The sequence below is a fragment of the Pangasianodon hypophthalmus genome, chromosome 2 (assembly GCF_027358585.1).
Source record: "Pangasianodon hypophthalmus isolate fPanHyp1 chromosome 2, fPanHyp1.pri, whole genome shotgun sequence".
Taxonomy (NCBI): domain Eukaryota; kingdom Metazoa; phylum Chordata; class Actinopteri; order Siluriformes; family Pangasiidae; genus Pangasianodon; species Pangasianodon hypophthalmus.
In genome coordinates, this window is record NC_069711.1 from 3,458,813 (window position 1) to 3,473,769 (window position 14,957).

General features: G+C 35.9%; 1 protein-coding gene across 1 annotated transcript; it reads right to left on the reverse strand.

The window, feature by feature from the left end:
* Positions 1–3,396: 3,396 nt before the first annotated feature.
* Positions 3,397–11,101, reverse strand: unc50 (unc-50 homolog (C. elegans)). The gene is made up of 6 exons (XM_026945432.3): positions 10,942–11,101; positions 9,255–9,535; positions 7,538–7,658; positions 5,582–5,721; positions 4,487–4,594; positions 3,397–3,851 (listed from the first exon to the last, which is right to left on the reverse strand). Exons 2-6 carry the CDS (start codon positions 9,532–9,534, stop codon positions 3,715–3,717), a joined length of 786 nt encoding a protein of 261 aa, XP_026801233.1. The 5' UTR covers position 9,535; positions 10,942–11,101; the 3' UTR covers positions 3,397–3,714.
* Positions 11,102–14,957: the final 3,856 nt, after the last annotated feature.

Sequence of the window (14,957 nt, forward strand, 5' to 3'; positions counted from 1 at the left end):
ATTCTGTTCAAAAGTTTTCACCCCCCGGCTCTTAATGCATGTTTTTTTCCTTCTGGAGCATCAGTGAGCGTTTGAACCTTCTGTAATAGTTGCATATGAGTCCCTCAGTTGTCCTCAGTGTGAAAAGATGGATCTCAAAATCATACAGTCATTGTTGGAAAGGGTTCAAATACACCAAAAATGCTGGAAAACCAAAGAATTTGTGGGACCTGAAGGATTTTTCTGAAGAACAGCAGGCAGTTTAACTGTTCAGGACAAACAAGGGACTCATGAACAACTATCAGTAAACAAAAAAACACAGCTGTGGATCATTCAGGTAACAACACAGTATTAAGAATCAAGGGGATGTAAACTTTTGAACTTTTATAAATTCAACTATTATTTTCTCTTGTGAACTATATGTAAACATCTTTTATGTGAAATATCTTATTCGGGTCAGCACTAAGTAAACAATAACATGCATTTTGTATGATCGCTCTTATTTTGGTCAAATAATGAACATTTTGCAGATTCTGAAAGGGGGATGTAAACTTTTGACCTCAACTGTATACTACTGATACCACTGAGGCTATGGCTATATGCAACTTTCCGAACAAAGAGACATCAAAAAGGACTCTGTGGGACAGAGGCTATGGAGAGGAGCCCGTTCCTCCTGCTGTTATCATAATGATTTCTGTGCCTTTGTTCCTGCTCTGAACTTGACTCAGAGAAAGAATCTGAATGGTTCCTGAACTAAATAGGAGAATTAAGGGACATGAATATGGATGAGCTCTGAGCTACAGCACAGCTCACTGAGACAGAAAGAGGCAGAACTGGTCATGAAGAGAGTCTTTGTATGACTGGGGTGACATCTGAGATTGTGAATATGTTATGGAGATGTGTGTTAATCTTAATCGTTGTACATTTAAAATTATTGTAATGCTTCAACTTATAGCAAGAACTATGCCAAGAACTTTACACTATGCTTGCTACGCAGATACAGATACATTACTATGCTTATTTTAATTATCATATAGTATTACATTGATATGTGATGGTCATGTGCCACTGAATATATTTAGCATTATTACTGAAAATTATTTAGTAATTATCCTTTAGTGGCTATCCTGATGCTCCATCTTAAAGTTAAGGGAGTGCTATGAATGCTGTTCAGTGTATTTTTCCAGAATATTTTCATTCTATTACACTTTTTCATTATATATCACTATTATACTATTATTGGGTGGTCAAAATTTGATTAGTTGATGACAGAATTATATCAGTCAAAAATCAAATCATGTAAATGAGAAATCTATTAAATGAAAAATCAATGTTTTTGACTTAATACTTATTAATTTGATAATTGGTTATGTATGTTCATTTTTCAGTAAATCATATAATCTTTACACGTATTAGCACGATTTCTGGCTTTATTGTGCAAAAATACATCTGATTTTGAGCTCTTCTTACACCTAACTGCGAGTTAAGGGTTTCCTGGACTTTTGATAGATAATTCCTACTGTTTATTTAGTAAAAACTGAAACTTTGGGCGAAGACTTTATGGGTAAAGTAGAATACATCCAATCTAGAATGGGAAACGTGTTTGGCGTCATTACAAAGATTTGGTCCTATATGTAATGAAAAATTTCTACATAGGAAAATGGACTATAAAGGTTATATAAAGCATCAGTTCTACAAGCTATAAGGAAATGACTTTTTTTCCAAATAGCATGCAGAAACTGACTTAGTTCTGCTGGAAGTGGTCTGTTACTTAAAATATTATACTGACCTTCAAACATTTCTCTGTAACGTTTAATTTTTAGAAAAAATAATGTTGAGAAACTGAAAATTTGCTCTATTTGTACTGACAGACAAATGCAGAAGACATAAAACAACTATTTAAGCTAAAATTTAAGCTAAAATGCGAAGTAAAAAAAAATGAAACTAAGATTAATCATGTCAGGACTTTTTCCACCCTCAATGTGAAATTACAACGTGTAAAAATTAAGTGAAAAACAATCAGAAATATTATAGGGAAAAATAAAAAAACTTATGATAACCTGGTTGCATAAGTGTGCACACCCTTTTATAACTGGGGATGTGTTCAGAATGAACCAATCACATTCAATGTCATGTTCAGAAGTAATTAATCATACAGCTGTCATCAATGAAATTATTCTGATTAACCCCAAAAAAGATCAGCTGTTTCTGTAGGTTTTTTTTTTTTTTTTTGACATCTTCTTGGTTTCATCTGGTCTGCAAAGAGCTTAAAAGGCATGTACGGTATCTCTCTTGTTGAAAGATATTGATCAGGAGAGGAATACAAAAGAATTTCCATAATATTAGATGTACCATGGAACACTGTGAAGGCCATCAACAATAAGAGGAAATAATGGAGCACCACAGTGACATTAGCAAGAACAGGAAATCCCTCCAAAATTCATAATTTACTTACAAGACAAAAACCTACCAGGGAGGCTGCCAAGTGACCTACGGTAACATTAATTGAGCTGCAGGTACTGATTACTCTCTGCATGTGGCAACAGTCTCTCATATCCTTCACAAGTCTGGGCTATGGGGGAGGGTGGCTAGATGGAAGCCTTTTCTCACAAAAAAACATCCAAGCCCAACTAAATCGCCCCAAACTATGTGGCCAAATGTGTTATGGTCTGATGAGACCAATTCCAAAAGGTATATAAAAAAAAAAAAACAACCAAAAATAAAACACAAAAAACACATAACCAAAAGAACACCATACCCAAAATGAAGCATGGTGGTGGCAGCATCATGCTTTAGGGCTGCCTAATGTTTTTGAATGACTTATCCAGACCCGGGCTGTACATGGGAGACGCCCTTACCATGGATCTAGAATGTTTTTGCAAGAAAGAGTGGGAAAATATTGCCAAGTCAAGATGTGCCACACTGATAGACTCTTAACCAAAAAGGCTGAGTGGTGTAATAAAATCAAAAGGTGCTTCAACAAAGTATTAGTTTAGGCGTGTGCACATTTACACAACTGGGCTACTGTAAGTTTTTTCTTTTTTCCCATAAAAAGCTTCTGTTTGTCTGTCACTTTATTTGTATACTTTGCAATTGCACATTAAATGCAGGAAAAGATGACAAAAACCTGCCATTTTAACAGGGTTGTGTAGACTTTTTATATCCACTCTATTTCCTGAAGCTAGTCTTGGTAAATGCTTATTAAATGACATCTTTAATATAACTATTACATCTAAAATATAACTATTTTTAACTTATTCTGCCAGAGATATTAAGGCATACACCATACAACCAAAAGTACCATATCAAACTGTATTTTGAATCATTCAGACTTCAGATTATTGATCGTGTAATAAGGAGTGATCCAAAACCAAATATACAAATAAACAAAGACTGCAGAATAACTGAAGAACCATGGAAGTGTAAAAACCTGTTTATTAGACTTGTTCTGACCAAGAAGCATGAAATATCCTCAAACATGTTCCGTCATTAACACATGAAGGTCTTCATTCAAACTGCAGCTTTTCACCAAATCAAATCAGTTAAATAAATCAAGCTTAAAATTAAAAAAAAACAAAAAAAAACAAAACACATTATAAACATTTCCCACATTCTTTCTTTTTTTTACCTACAAACAGTTTATTTACAAAGTGTACAAAAGTCCAGGAAGTGATGGTGAGAATGTGTGAGTCTCTGAATCCACACTGAAAGTGCTGTTAAGCTTGTGTGTGTCCTTTACTGCACTCTGTACTTATAGAACCAGCAGAGACCTTTAGTGAAGTTCCAGCCCAGTGTGACGGAGAGAACGTAGAGGAGTGTGAGCAGAGCGAACGGGTAGAGCAGAACCACCGTGTTCTTCAGAAAGGGTAGAGCTGAAACACACAGAGGTGGACAGGAAGTTAAAGCTCATATCATTGCGTGCGTCATGCGAATTTCAAAATATAACATAATATTTAAAAACTTACAGGAAAACTAGCATTACTTTCATAAACATGTTCTTATTTAACAAAGTTTAAAAAAAAAAAAAAAAAAAAGTACAATCATTGACATGGTGAGGTTTTCTATAAGGACAAGTTTATTTAAAATTCATGGAAGGAGTCTCCAGTGTCAAACCTCAAAGATAAAGCTCTAAACAAAAGAAAACAGGAAGTAACATGTTCCGTGGATGTTCCACGACATTAAACATAACCGTAAATAGATAAAAACTCTGATGTGCCATAAAGAATTGTTATTATTGGCAAACTGCTGTGATATAAATGTAATGAAACACTTCGGGACATGCGGTTATAGGAAAACGATCAACATCTGCGTTTTCACAGCAACTCCTCTTCATCACCTCGAGTATTTTATCCCTTGCTTATTTTTAAACACCACATTTGAACTATATTTACCTATTTATTTCCAAAGTTTCCTAACATTTGTAATTCACCATTGTAATTTACATAGACACACGTGGATAAGAATCACACACGTTCGCTATAATCGAGGCTCACGCACACACACTTACCGCTGTAGCCGAGGAACGTGATGTATAGGTAGTAGCCGATGGCGATCAGCCACAAGGTGTTGCCCACGAAATATCCCACGAACCAATCCGAGTTGATCACCACAATGTCTGTGACACAAACACACTCATTTACACTGCACAGGGAGATCGTACTTATCTGAAGATTACTCCATTTACATGGACTAGATGCACTCTCTATATTGTCTGTTAAAGAAAGAAGGAACAGGAGGAACAGAAGGAACAGCGCCCCCTACAGCTCGCTCTCTGAGAACGATAATCTCCAGTGGTGTTCGCGATAAGGTTTTCGGTCACAGCACATGAGTGTATTCCTTAACTACTGATTAACTACTGAGGTAATAAAACTACCTCTACTGTAAAATCTCATGGACGTGCAAAATTGTTGCATAAACTGACAGTCTTGTCAAAAAATATTATCGTCCATGAAATACAGGGATCCGTTAAGTTCAAAAAAAGAAAAAAAAAAAAAAAACCCACAAAATCAGACCTTCTTAAACACTGTATTAAACTCCAGATGTTTATAAAGTAAAACTAAGTTCATCATAAATAAAGATTGGCTGTAAGAATCAGTAAAAAGATTCACTGTAGATAGATAGAAAGATATATAGATGTACATTATTGATCCATGAGGGGAAATTTGGGATCAGATGTTACAATATCATATTTCTACACACACACACACACACACACACACACACACACCATTACACTTCCCCTGATTTGGTCTTGGCCAGTTCCCACCCTCCAGCCAACTCTCCCTATCATACATCAGAGGAAAGTGCAATCCACCATCTTCCGCATACATGATCTCACAGATGCCCATGATTGGCTAGTGTCCCTGTGATTGACAGCGGAGAGAGAGTAGAGCCCCTCCCACCCTGACAGCACGGCCGATTTTGCTCCCTTGGCTCCTGGATGGTTGTGGCATCGAATTGCGTGATCACGTGTTTACTGTCGGATGTTTTAAGACGTGTTTATGTATTTAGCTTAACAAACAGTTACATCATTATTCTGCTGTATTGCTGGAGAAGTGTGTACTGAAGGAATGAACGAATGAATGAATGAATGAAGACTCACGGTTGATGAAGAACAGCTGGAGGAAGTGTAAGATGACCAGCAGAGGGTAGAAGGCGTTCAGGTGCACGTCGAAAGCGTAGCCCCATTCCACATCGTAATCCCTACTGGGCTGCTTCATCAGGTATTTATTACTGACAATCCTGCACATAAACACACACACACACACACACACACACCAGAATAGACACTCGGTTTTAAACATGATACTGTGTGAATGATCTGGATTACGATCAGATCTCTGTTTGGATACTTATCTCACCTTTAAGTCTCGTTTTATGACATTACAGTAGTAACCATTAACGTTTAAAGGTGCAATATGTGATTTCTTCCTTTATGGAAAATATGTAAAACATGATAGACAATAAGGGTTTGAGCCATGGCCTCACGCAGATGTGTATTAAGTGAAGTTTAAAAGAAGTTTAAGTTTAAAAAAGAAAAAAAAAAAAAAAAACAGTTTGGAAAACTGCCTTCTGGTCCGGAAAGACACCTGCGTTTCCTGATTGGATGGATGCCGGTGGTGCACGCTGTATGTTTTTCCTCCTGTCTACAGAGCCTGGTGTGCCACACAGACGAGATTTTTTTATTAAAGCTGCAGGAACATAATATAAATAAATTTTTATTCATATTAATATGAATGCTGGAATTTTACTAAATACCGACTGACCGCACCTTTAAATTACAAGCTTCCTGTTCATACGGTTTAACCGTCTGTGTAAGTGCACGCTTATCTATTAATTGATTGATTTACTGATTTATTTTTGGACTGGTAATGTATAGTGTAAAAGAAACGCCAATTATTGATATTTTGTTCCTATATTGGGAACATCTTGAATACGGGCAGATTTCTTATTGCGAGATTGTTATAATTCAAATATGGGATTGTTTGTCCTGTTTTTAGATGCTTTTACAAATTTCCAAGCTTTCAATTTTCATTTTTAGAAATAAATGCTGAAAATTTTAACAAAAATCGAAATCTGCATATAGAAAAAGACTATTTTAAGCCTGAAATGAGTAAAAAAAAATACCTGGAAATAAGTTTATTAGTCGGATGTTTGTTTTATTGGAGTCTTATAGTGGGATGTTCTAGATGAATTTCACTATATTCAAGATATTTTCCATTTGCTGGCATGTTATGTTTTGATGTTTTGCAGCTTACGGTTGTGGCTTTTATACAGTATATACACTGATCAGCCATAACATTAAAACCACCTGCCTAATATTGTGTAGGTCCCCCTTGTGCTGCTAAACCAGCTCTGACCCACTGAGGCACGGACTCCACTAGACCTCTGAAGGTATTCTGTGGTATCTGGCACCAAGACACTAGCACCAGATCCTTTATGTCCTGTAAGTTGCGAGGTGGGGCCTCCATGGATTGGACATCCCACAGACGCTCGATCCGATTGAGATCTGTCGAACTTGGAGGCCAAGTCAACACCTTGAACTCTTTGGCATGTTCCTCGAACCATTCCTGAACAATTTTTGCAGTGTCTCAGGTCACATTATCCTGCTGAAAGAGGCCACTGCCATTAGGGAATACCGTTACCATGAAGGATTATACTTGGTCTACAACAAAGTTTAGGTAGGTGACATGTGTCAGTGTAACATCCACATGAATGCCAGGACCTAAGGTTTCCCAGCACAACATTGCCCAGAGCATCACACTGCCTCCGCCAGCTTGCCTTCTTCCCATAGTGCATCCTAGTGCCATCTCTTCCCCAGGTAAGCGACGCACACGCACCAGGCCGTCCTCATGATGTAAAAGAGAACATGATTCATCAGACCAGGCCATCTTCTTCCATTGCTCCATGGCCCATCATCGACTTCGAGAACTGACTGTTCACTTGCTGCCTAATAAATCCCACCCCTAGATCAGCGACTCCCTGGCTATCCTTCTCAGACCCCGGGACTTTGAGAACCACTAGCGTTAGTGATATACATGCGTGCGCTCCGACTCACCACATGAGGGTGGAGATGAGCAAGCCGACGCCGATGCAGTCGATGAACACCACCCAGAGTAAGAGCTTCAGCGTCTCCACAAACCCCATATCTAACACCAGACCGAAGCCTACTGTGGACACTGTGGTGGGGAAAAAAAAATACACATTAAATAATAAAATTAACCTTTTCACTCTCACACACACTAAACTCACATTAAACACAGTCTGCTTCATATAACGATGTGGTTTCTTCACTCATATTTTCAGCGTAATATAAAACTAAATAACCCCAAAGACGGTTTTAATAACCTTTTTTTTTTATTATTTTAAACCAACGGTGCCAGTAATTTTGGAAATGACTCTATAGATCATTTGGGCAAAAATGATTCGCCTGTTACACCAAATCTAATGAATTAACTAAGACATTGTCTGATATTTATTATCTGCAAACTGATTTAAAGCCTTGTTGCACTGAAACTTTGTATCTACACTGTAACAGCTTTTTTTCTACAGTATGTATGTGTCCCTACCATCGTTGTACTTATTTGTTGTCTATAAAATACGTTGTATTTTCTCTCGCTTCTACGCTTTTTCAAAAAAATAAAACAAAAATCAAGCAAATAGTGGTGCAACGGATCACTAGACACACGGCTCGGATCATATTACGGATTCTGAGTCATGGATCGGATCGTTTTTCGGACCGGGGGGAAAAAAAAAAAAAAGTTTGCTTTTCATTTATTACTGAAATCTTATTTTAAGTACTTCTATACCACAGCAAAAAACTACTAGCTTAACTAATAAAGTCAGTAAAAAAAACAAGAACAATTATACAATTACAGACATTTATTTGTACAAAGTTACAAATAAAGTCAGTAACAGTAGTATTCAGGTGCAGAAATGTAATGATTAAGTGTAAAACAGCGCAAAAGTGCTCACTGCATAAGTTACATACAGATTAATCTTTGTTAAAGCTGTGGTGTTGTTTGATTAGCAGACAGAAGCAAATTATTTATAGGCTGCTGTCTCTTTAATACCAAAGGCACGGACCTAGTCCTGACACACATCCTGCTTCTTTCTCAGCTGTTTACGTTTTCGGTTAACCGACTGTGTTTACCAGAAAACTTGCCAAAACGGGTATTTTAACATAACTTTGTGTGTATGTGTCCGTTCAAGCGCAAAGAGGCACGAAAAGAGGAATCAATTCGGTGTTCACGCGCTGTCTGAATTGCGCCTCTGTCTTTCTGCGTGTGGTTTAAAATCGATTGAATGTGTAAACTGGCAAGACAAAACACCAGCAAATGATAAACTTTCACTCAGTTCATCCGCCAATCACATGCGTGCCGAACCGTGGGGCCTGGTCCGTACGGATCACGGATCACCTATGATCCGTTGCGCCCCTACAAGGAAATAAAAAGGCCATCTAGTTAACAATAGACAAGCTATTGTTGTGATGTCATAAGATCAAGTTTGTGATTAATATATCAGATTTAATCTAAGCTCTGGCCTTGTTGTGTGTAAGGTTTGGTCCTCTCACTCAGGAAAATCATGACGTACCGATGATGCTTCAGATTTTTATTTTCCAAAATAAGATGCAATCGCTTCCCTGATATGACGCCTACCTCTTAGTGCCTCCTCTCGAATCGAACTTATAATGATAATAATAATAATAATAAGGTGTAATGTTTAACTGATGAGCAGTACATGAGCCACCCTTGTGTGTTTGTGTGTGTACTGACCGCACAGCCAGATGCTGAGCAGCACCAGGAAGGCGGGGTCATCTCGGGCCCACTGGTCTTTGGTCTGTTTGCGGTAGTGGAAGTTGCGGTACACTCTCTGCGGCGAGGTGAACAGGTAAAGCATCTGCCACATGGCGAACTCGAAGTCCATCTGTCTGAAGTGCAGGAGGCGGCGCAGGTACTTGTAGCGCTTGGCGCCGGCGGTGTGTCGAGCGGCATCGCGGGAGTTCAGGCTGCCGTTGGCCTGTTTCTGTGGGGAGTACGCTGTGGTGGGCAACATACTGACACACACACACACACACACACACACACACTGATTGTTACATCCAAAACAGTGAGAGCAGGACACACAGGTTACTCATTTCAGAAAATCAGAACACTAAAGAACTAAAGTTGGGGTCATCTGTATTTAAATCTATCATTAAAATGAAAACTACTTGCCCTTGTTTATAACCGTTCTGATTACTTCAGTGACTGACTTTCTTATTAAATTACAATGTTTGCTTTTATTATATAGCTTATTTGCTTATTATTATTATTGCTTTCTATATCTCATTGCATTTGTGCTTTTTTTTCCCCTCAATATCTATATTCTCTTTTACCTTATTAGGGGGCCAAGCACCAAATGTGCTATAACCTATTGTTATTCTGTTATTCTTATTATTTTAGATTATATTCATTCTTATTGTCTGTGCTTTTACTTATAGTTATTATTTCTAATTATTTATAGTCATTATTTATTTATAAAACTTTATAAAATATTATTCATTTAATATATTCCAATTTTATAGCATTTTAGGATTTGTTCCTTTACTGGTATTGCTGATTGGGTTTTCATTTCCTACCATAGTTTTGCTTTATCATTTTATACATTTTTTAAATCTTCTATTTCATAGCTTACTGCTTTGCGTTTATCATACGCCGAGCTGCGGTCTGAGAAAACGAATCGACATTTTAAACACATTTAACAACTTTTGTCAGAATTGAGATTTCTGGTATCAATTCATCCATTCTGTTTATTTTATTATTTTTCTTTTTTAAAAAAAAAAAATAATTCAGGCAATCCTGTGATCTTCCTGTGTGCTAAAACATTAATGAAAGTGTCTAGAGCAGGCGTGAATGCCATGACGTAGCCTGATTTCTCGTAAATGCTGCAGTCTATACGAGGATAGACAGACGGATAACACTGTTTAATACTTTAACACCAAACCCTGATCATCTGATCACTCTCATGTTTCTGCTGCAAAGTAAACTGAATTAATGACAGTGTGCTTTATTCCCAGCATGAGATATATACATCCAGTTACTTAAGTCTAAAAATTAAAATCAGGTTATATTTCTGTACTGAATAAGGAAATGACTGTATGTAAATTAATCATGAACCCAAATCAGGTTATATGAGGAGTGCAGAGCTGCACACATTCTCCTTTATAACTCAAAAATAAATTTGAATGCAGAGCTTTTTATTTCAAATGCATTTTCTTCAAAATCGTATAGAGATTTTACTGCTATAAGATATAAGATATAAGATATAGACCTCTGTATAAATAATAACTCCTCATGCTATCTGTCTCAGCCTGAGGCCTGTGTTGACATCACCACTACAGCGCTGGAAGAAACTGCATAAAACCTTAAAAAGCACAAATTTCACTGTTATATTTTCTATAAATTCAGATCATTTACACACCTGCTGCCTCAGCAATGTCCTCAAAGTCAAACAGCCAGTTCAGGTTGTTGGTTTTTTTCCTTCTTCTTCTTCTTTTGCCAACACTACAAAAATCAACACATCCCAGCCTTCAGCTCAAACACTTCCTGTCGCGACCTGAACACGTCGCCTATGCGTCTTGCGTCATTACGTCGTTACGTCATTGCGTACGCCTCCAGTGTAGGCTATAATATTACCTGATAAACTTCATTTTGTTTCTTGAACCATCTTATATTTAAAGTTTTCAAATATTATCGTTTATAGTTTAGATTCAGATTTTTAAAAATTCTTTTCAGTTTTATTTTAAGTTATTTTACTGTTTTTTTTTAATTAGTTTCTATATTCTTATAAGATATTTTTCTTTAGTTTTAATATATCTTAGTCTAGTTTTAGTTTAGTTTAGAGAAACACATGAATGCACTGTGTGCATTGTTTAAAGGGACTGGAACAGGCAATTTATTAATGGTTTATAGACAATAAATAAATAAATAAATAAATAAATAAATAAAGTTAAAGTAGATAAATGTGAGATGAGTAAAGAAAACAATGATTTTCTCCATAATTAAGTTAGGTCCAGTAATTAAAATAAATAAATAAATAAATAAATTGGAATTCAGTTTTTGTCTCTTCTTATTTAATTTGAGTTAATTTTAGAGACAATATTTTCTAACATTTTCTATAAATATTTAATTTTCTTATGCTTTATGACAAAAAATCTTGGAATCAGCCAATACAGTATATATATATATATATATATATATATATATATATATATATATATATATATATATATATATATATACATTCTTATCTCTACAATTTTCAAATATTATTTCTTATAGTTTAGATTCAGATTTTTTATATTCTTTTCAGTTTTACTTTGAGTTACTTTCACTGTGACTTTAATATATATATATATATATATATATATATATATATATATATATATATATATATATATTATAGTATATATTCCATGTGTCCTGACTGTTATCTGTGTAGCCTATCTATCCTTAAATCTGGTCCATGCTTATAGCAATATTTAATTATTTATTTAAAGTTTAATTTAAGTTTTAATCCTCCTTTTGTAGATGTCATCTAATATTTTACTGTGCATATTACATGGCAATGTAATTACATATTGCATATTACATGGCAATGATGCACATGTTGAATTTTATTGAGTATATATGTTTGTTTATTGTATATTCAGGCTATATCTTGTTATTTTCTTGGTGAAGAAAGTAGTACAGATTTTTTTAAAAATCTGTAGTATTTAAATGGGGGAAAACTAAACAAACAAACAAACAAACAAACAAACAAGCAAACAACCCATGTTTAAGTTACTGTATGTTCACTGTAATAATATTTAAACAGTTAAAGTGACTGAAACTGTGAAGTCAGTAGTTCAGACATTTACAGTGTGTGTGTGTGTGTGTGTGTGTGTGTGTGTGTGTGTGTGTGTGTATAAAGCTACAGAGCCACCAGGGGGCGCCATAGAACTGCTGAATTATTACCTAAACCAGCGTTTCGTTCCCTGTACTCCTCATTTTAGTTCTCTTTTTTCCTCTCTCACACGTTTTAACCTCATTAACGGTGGTTAAAGAGCAAAAAACACACTGAATAAATAAATTAAAGAGAGCTACAGCCACAAAAGTGGCTAATACTGACAAGCTAACCACATCACTGAGGTAAATATGAAGAGACTACACCAGGTGTGAATTACAGGGTGTTGTGCAGGTACTGTGCCCTCTAATTAAAACTTAAAACTAATTAAAACACCTCTAAAGGAAGTAAATACTAAATGTTAGGTTTTTGAAATTGTTTTTACAAAATAGTTTTAATTGTTAACATTCAAATAGGGTTCCCTAATCGTGTCTGGTAGACAGACGATTTTGTGAACACCCCTACAACGGGCTGTACCATTCCTTCACTGCTGCCTTAAACATGACTATCATTATTTATTCATTCACAGTGAATAGAAATGAGCAAAGTAGCTTAGTTTTGTAACTTATGTGGAATTAGTTTACCACACATGTTGACTTACTTATAGTACTACTACTACTACTAGTAGTAGTAATAATAATAGTAATAATAATAATAATAATAATAATAATAATAATAATAATAACACTGACTATTCACTAACGTTAGCGAGTTAGCTACACTAACAGGTATTAGTGTATAATTAGCATTCTGAGCTAAACACAGAGTTCAGAATTCAGTAAACTAAAGCAGGAAAGCTTTTAGATATTAACTGTAGCCTATTATTATTATTATTATTATTATTATTATTATTATCATTATTATCTGTATAGGACAAATATCAAACTTTCCTTCCTCCCTTCCTTCCTTTCTTCCAGTCCCATTAAACCACACTGCCTGAGATCACCCTAAACATTCATAAAACTAACTTTTTAATGATTAAATCCTTTCAGGGTAATGAATCCGAGTGCACAGATGGTCAAAGTATGAACATTTTAATGGCAGCGATTGTAAAACACTTGAACATCTCACTGGAAAATATAAGATAGTGTTGTACACGTGAGAAGCGAGTGTTACTGAGTCATAAAATATACAAGCCAATCAGGGTCCAATATGCAAATATTGGCCTTGTACAGCTTAATAAAATCACTTTATTTAATTTATCTATTAATCTTTAGCAGCTGCTTCATCCTGGTCAGGGGTTGGGGTGGATCTGGAGTCCATCCCTGCGATTACTGGGTGCGAGGAAGGAATACACCCTGGATGGGACACAAGTCCATCACACGTAAATCTTTTTATAATTATAGAGTATAGATGAAGGTGATTATAATTATAGGTGAAGGCTAAAGTGTCTCTGCCCTTTTTTCTGTCCAATATTTTGTATAATTTGATGCAGAATAATACAAATTTTCACCTAGGGTGCATTCTAAAGGGTTCTTCAGTTGTCTCTCCTGTAAATGTTTTATGTAGAACCCTACAAAAGAGAGTTTCCCTATCAGAAAGCTTTCAAAGTCAAACTTTTTTTGGAAGCTGAGAAGCCTTAAATAAGAAATTCTGTGCTAAATAAGTCTCTGAGTATCATTCATCACCTAATATTGACCTGAATTATATTTCTACAGTAATATTCAGTTTTTTTCCAATGTTCTGTTGCAAGGTTAAACCAAAATATGACAGCAGTGATGCACACTTACTGTGTCAGTGGACATCATGTATGGTAAAATATATCACTGGGTTTGATCCGATCTATTACTTATGCATTGTTTCAGGCCAAAATCTGATCTCGATATCAATGCAGTTGTAAATATCCTCATTTTTAGAGCCCACCCAAGACCCACGACCAGCTGGGTTTATCCTCACTGCTATATCTGTTATGTTTGGGTATACAAAATGCTTAGTGCTTTGAGTGATAAATATTTGAGGGATGAAGATGATGCGTGCGAAATGCAATGGTTCAGCTGAAGTTTAGCCGCACTTAAAGCTCTTTCTCCGTCTCACACACAGTCTGATTTAAGCAGGGAGTGAAAGAGGATTCATCCGCTCCAGGTGCATCCGTTCCCATAAAGCTGTTTTTTGTTTGCACCCTTATAAAATGTGTAGCTTGTGTATTTTTAACAGCTGCCTGTGTCTCCATCCATATTTTATACATTTCATCCAATTTTAATGCTTTCATTTTATAGCCCTACTGCTTACTGCACATTTAAAGCAAAGGTTCAGCAAAAAAAAATTGTAATTTACTCGTTTCCATTTTCCCCAGATGTAGTCGATGAGCAAAGACAGATTTATGTAACTACAGGCTAAGAAGTAATGGAAGTTGATTTCGCTTAAATCATTTCTGTTAAATACACACACACAGACACACACACACTGCTATACTCTGTATACAGAGGCTCGGCCTGACGCCAAAGTTAGTGCTGTGCCTTATGTCAGATTATTAAGTGTATATGAGAAGGAAACATGTCCGTGTCTTGTGTATAGGTCAAACATTAGACAAGGAGACGACAGGGTGGTGCTAA

Excerpts from the sequence above, each read along its gene's own strand:
- unc50 (XM_026945432.3), bottom strand. The coding sequence starts at position 9,534 with ATGTTGCCCACCACAGCGTACTCCCCACAGAAACAGGCCAACGGCAGC. Across the intron at positions 7,659-9,254 it reads GCTCAGCATCTGGCTGTGCG|TGTCCACAGTAGGCTTCGGT; the intron begins GTCAGTACACAC and ends TCCCCACCACAG. Across the intron at positions 4,595-5,581 it reads CCAGCTGTTCTTCATCAACC|ACATTGTGGTGATCAACTCG; the intron begins GTGAGTCTTCAT and ends TTTGTGTCACAG.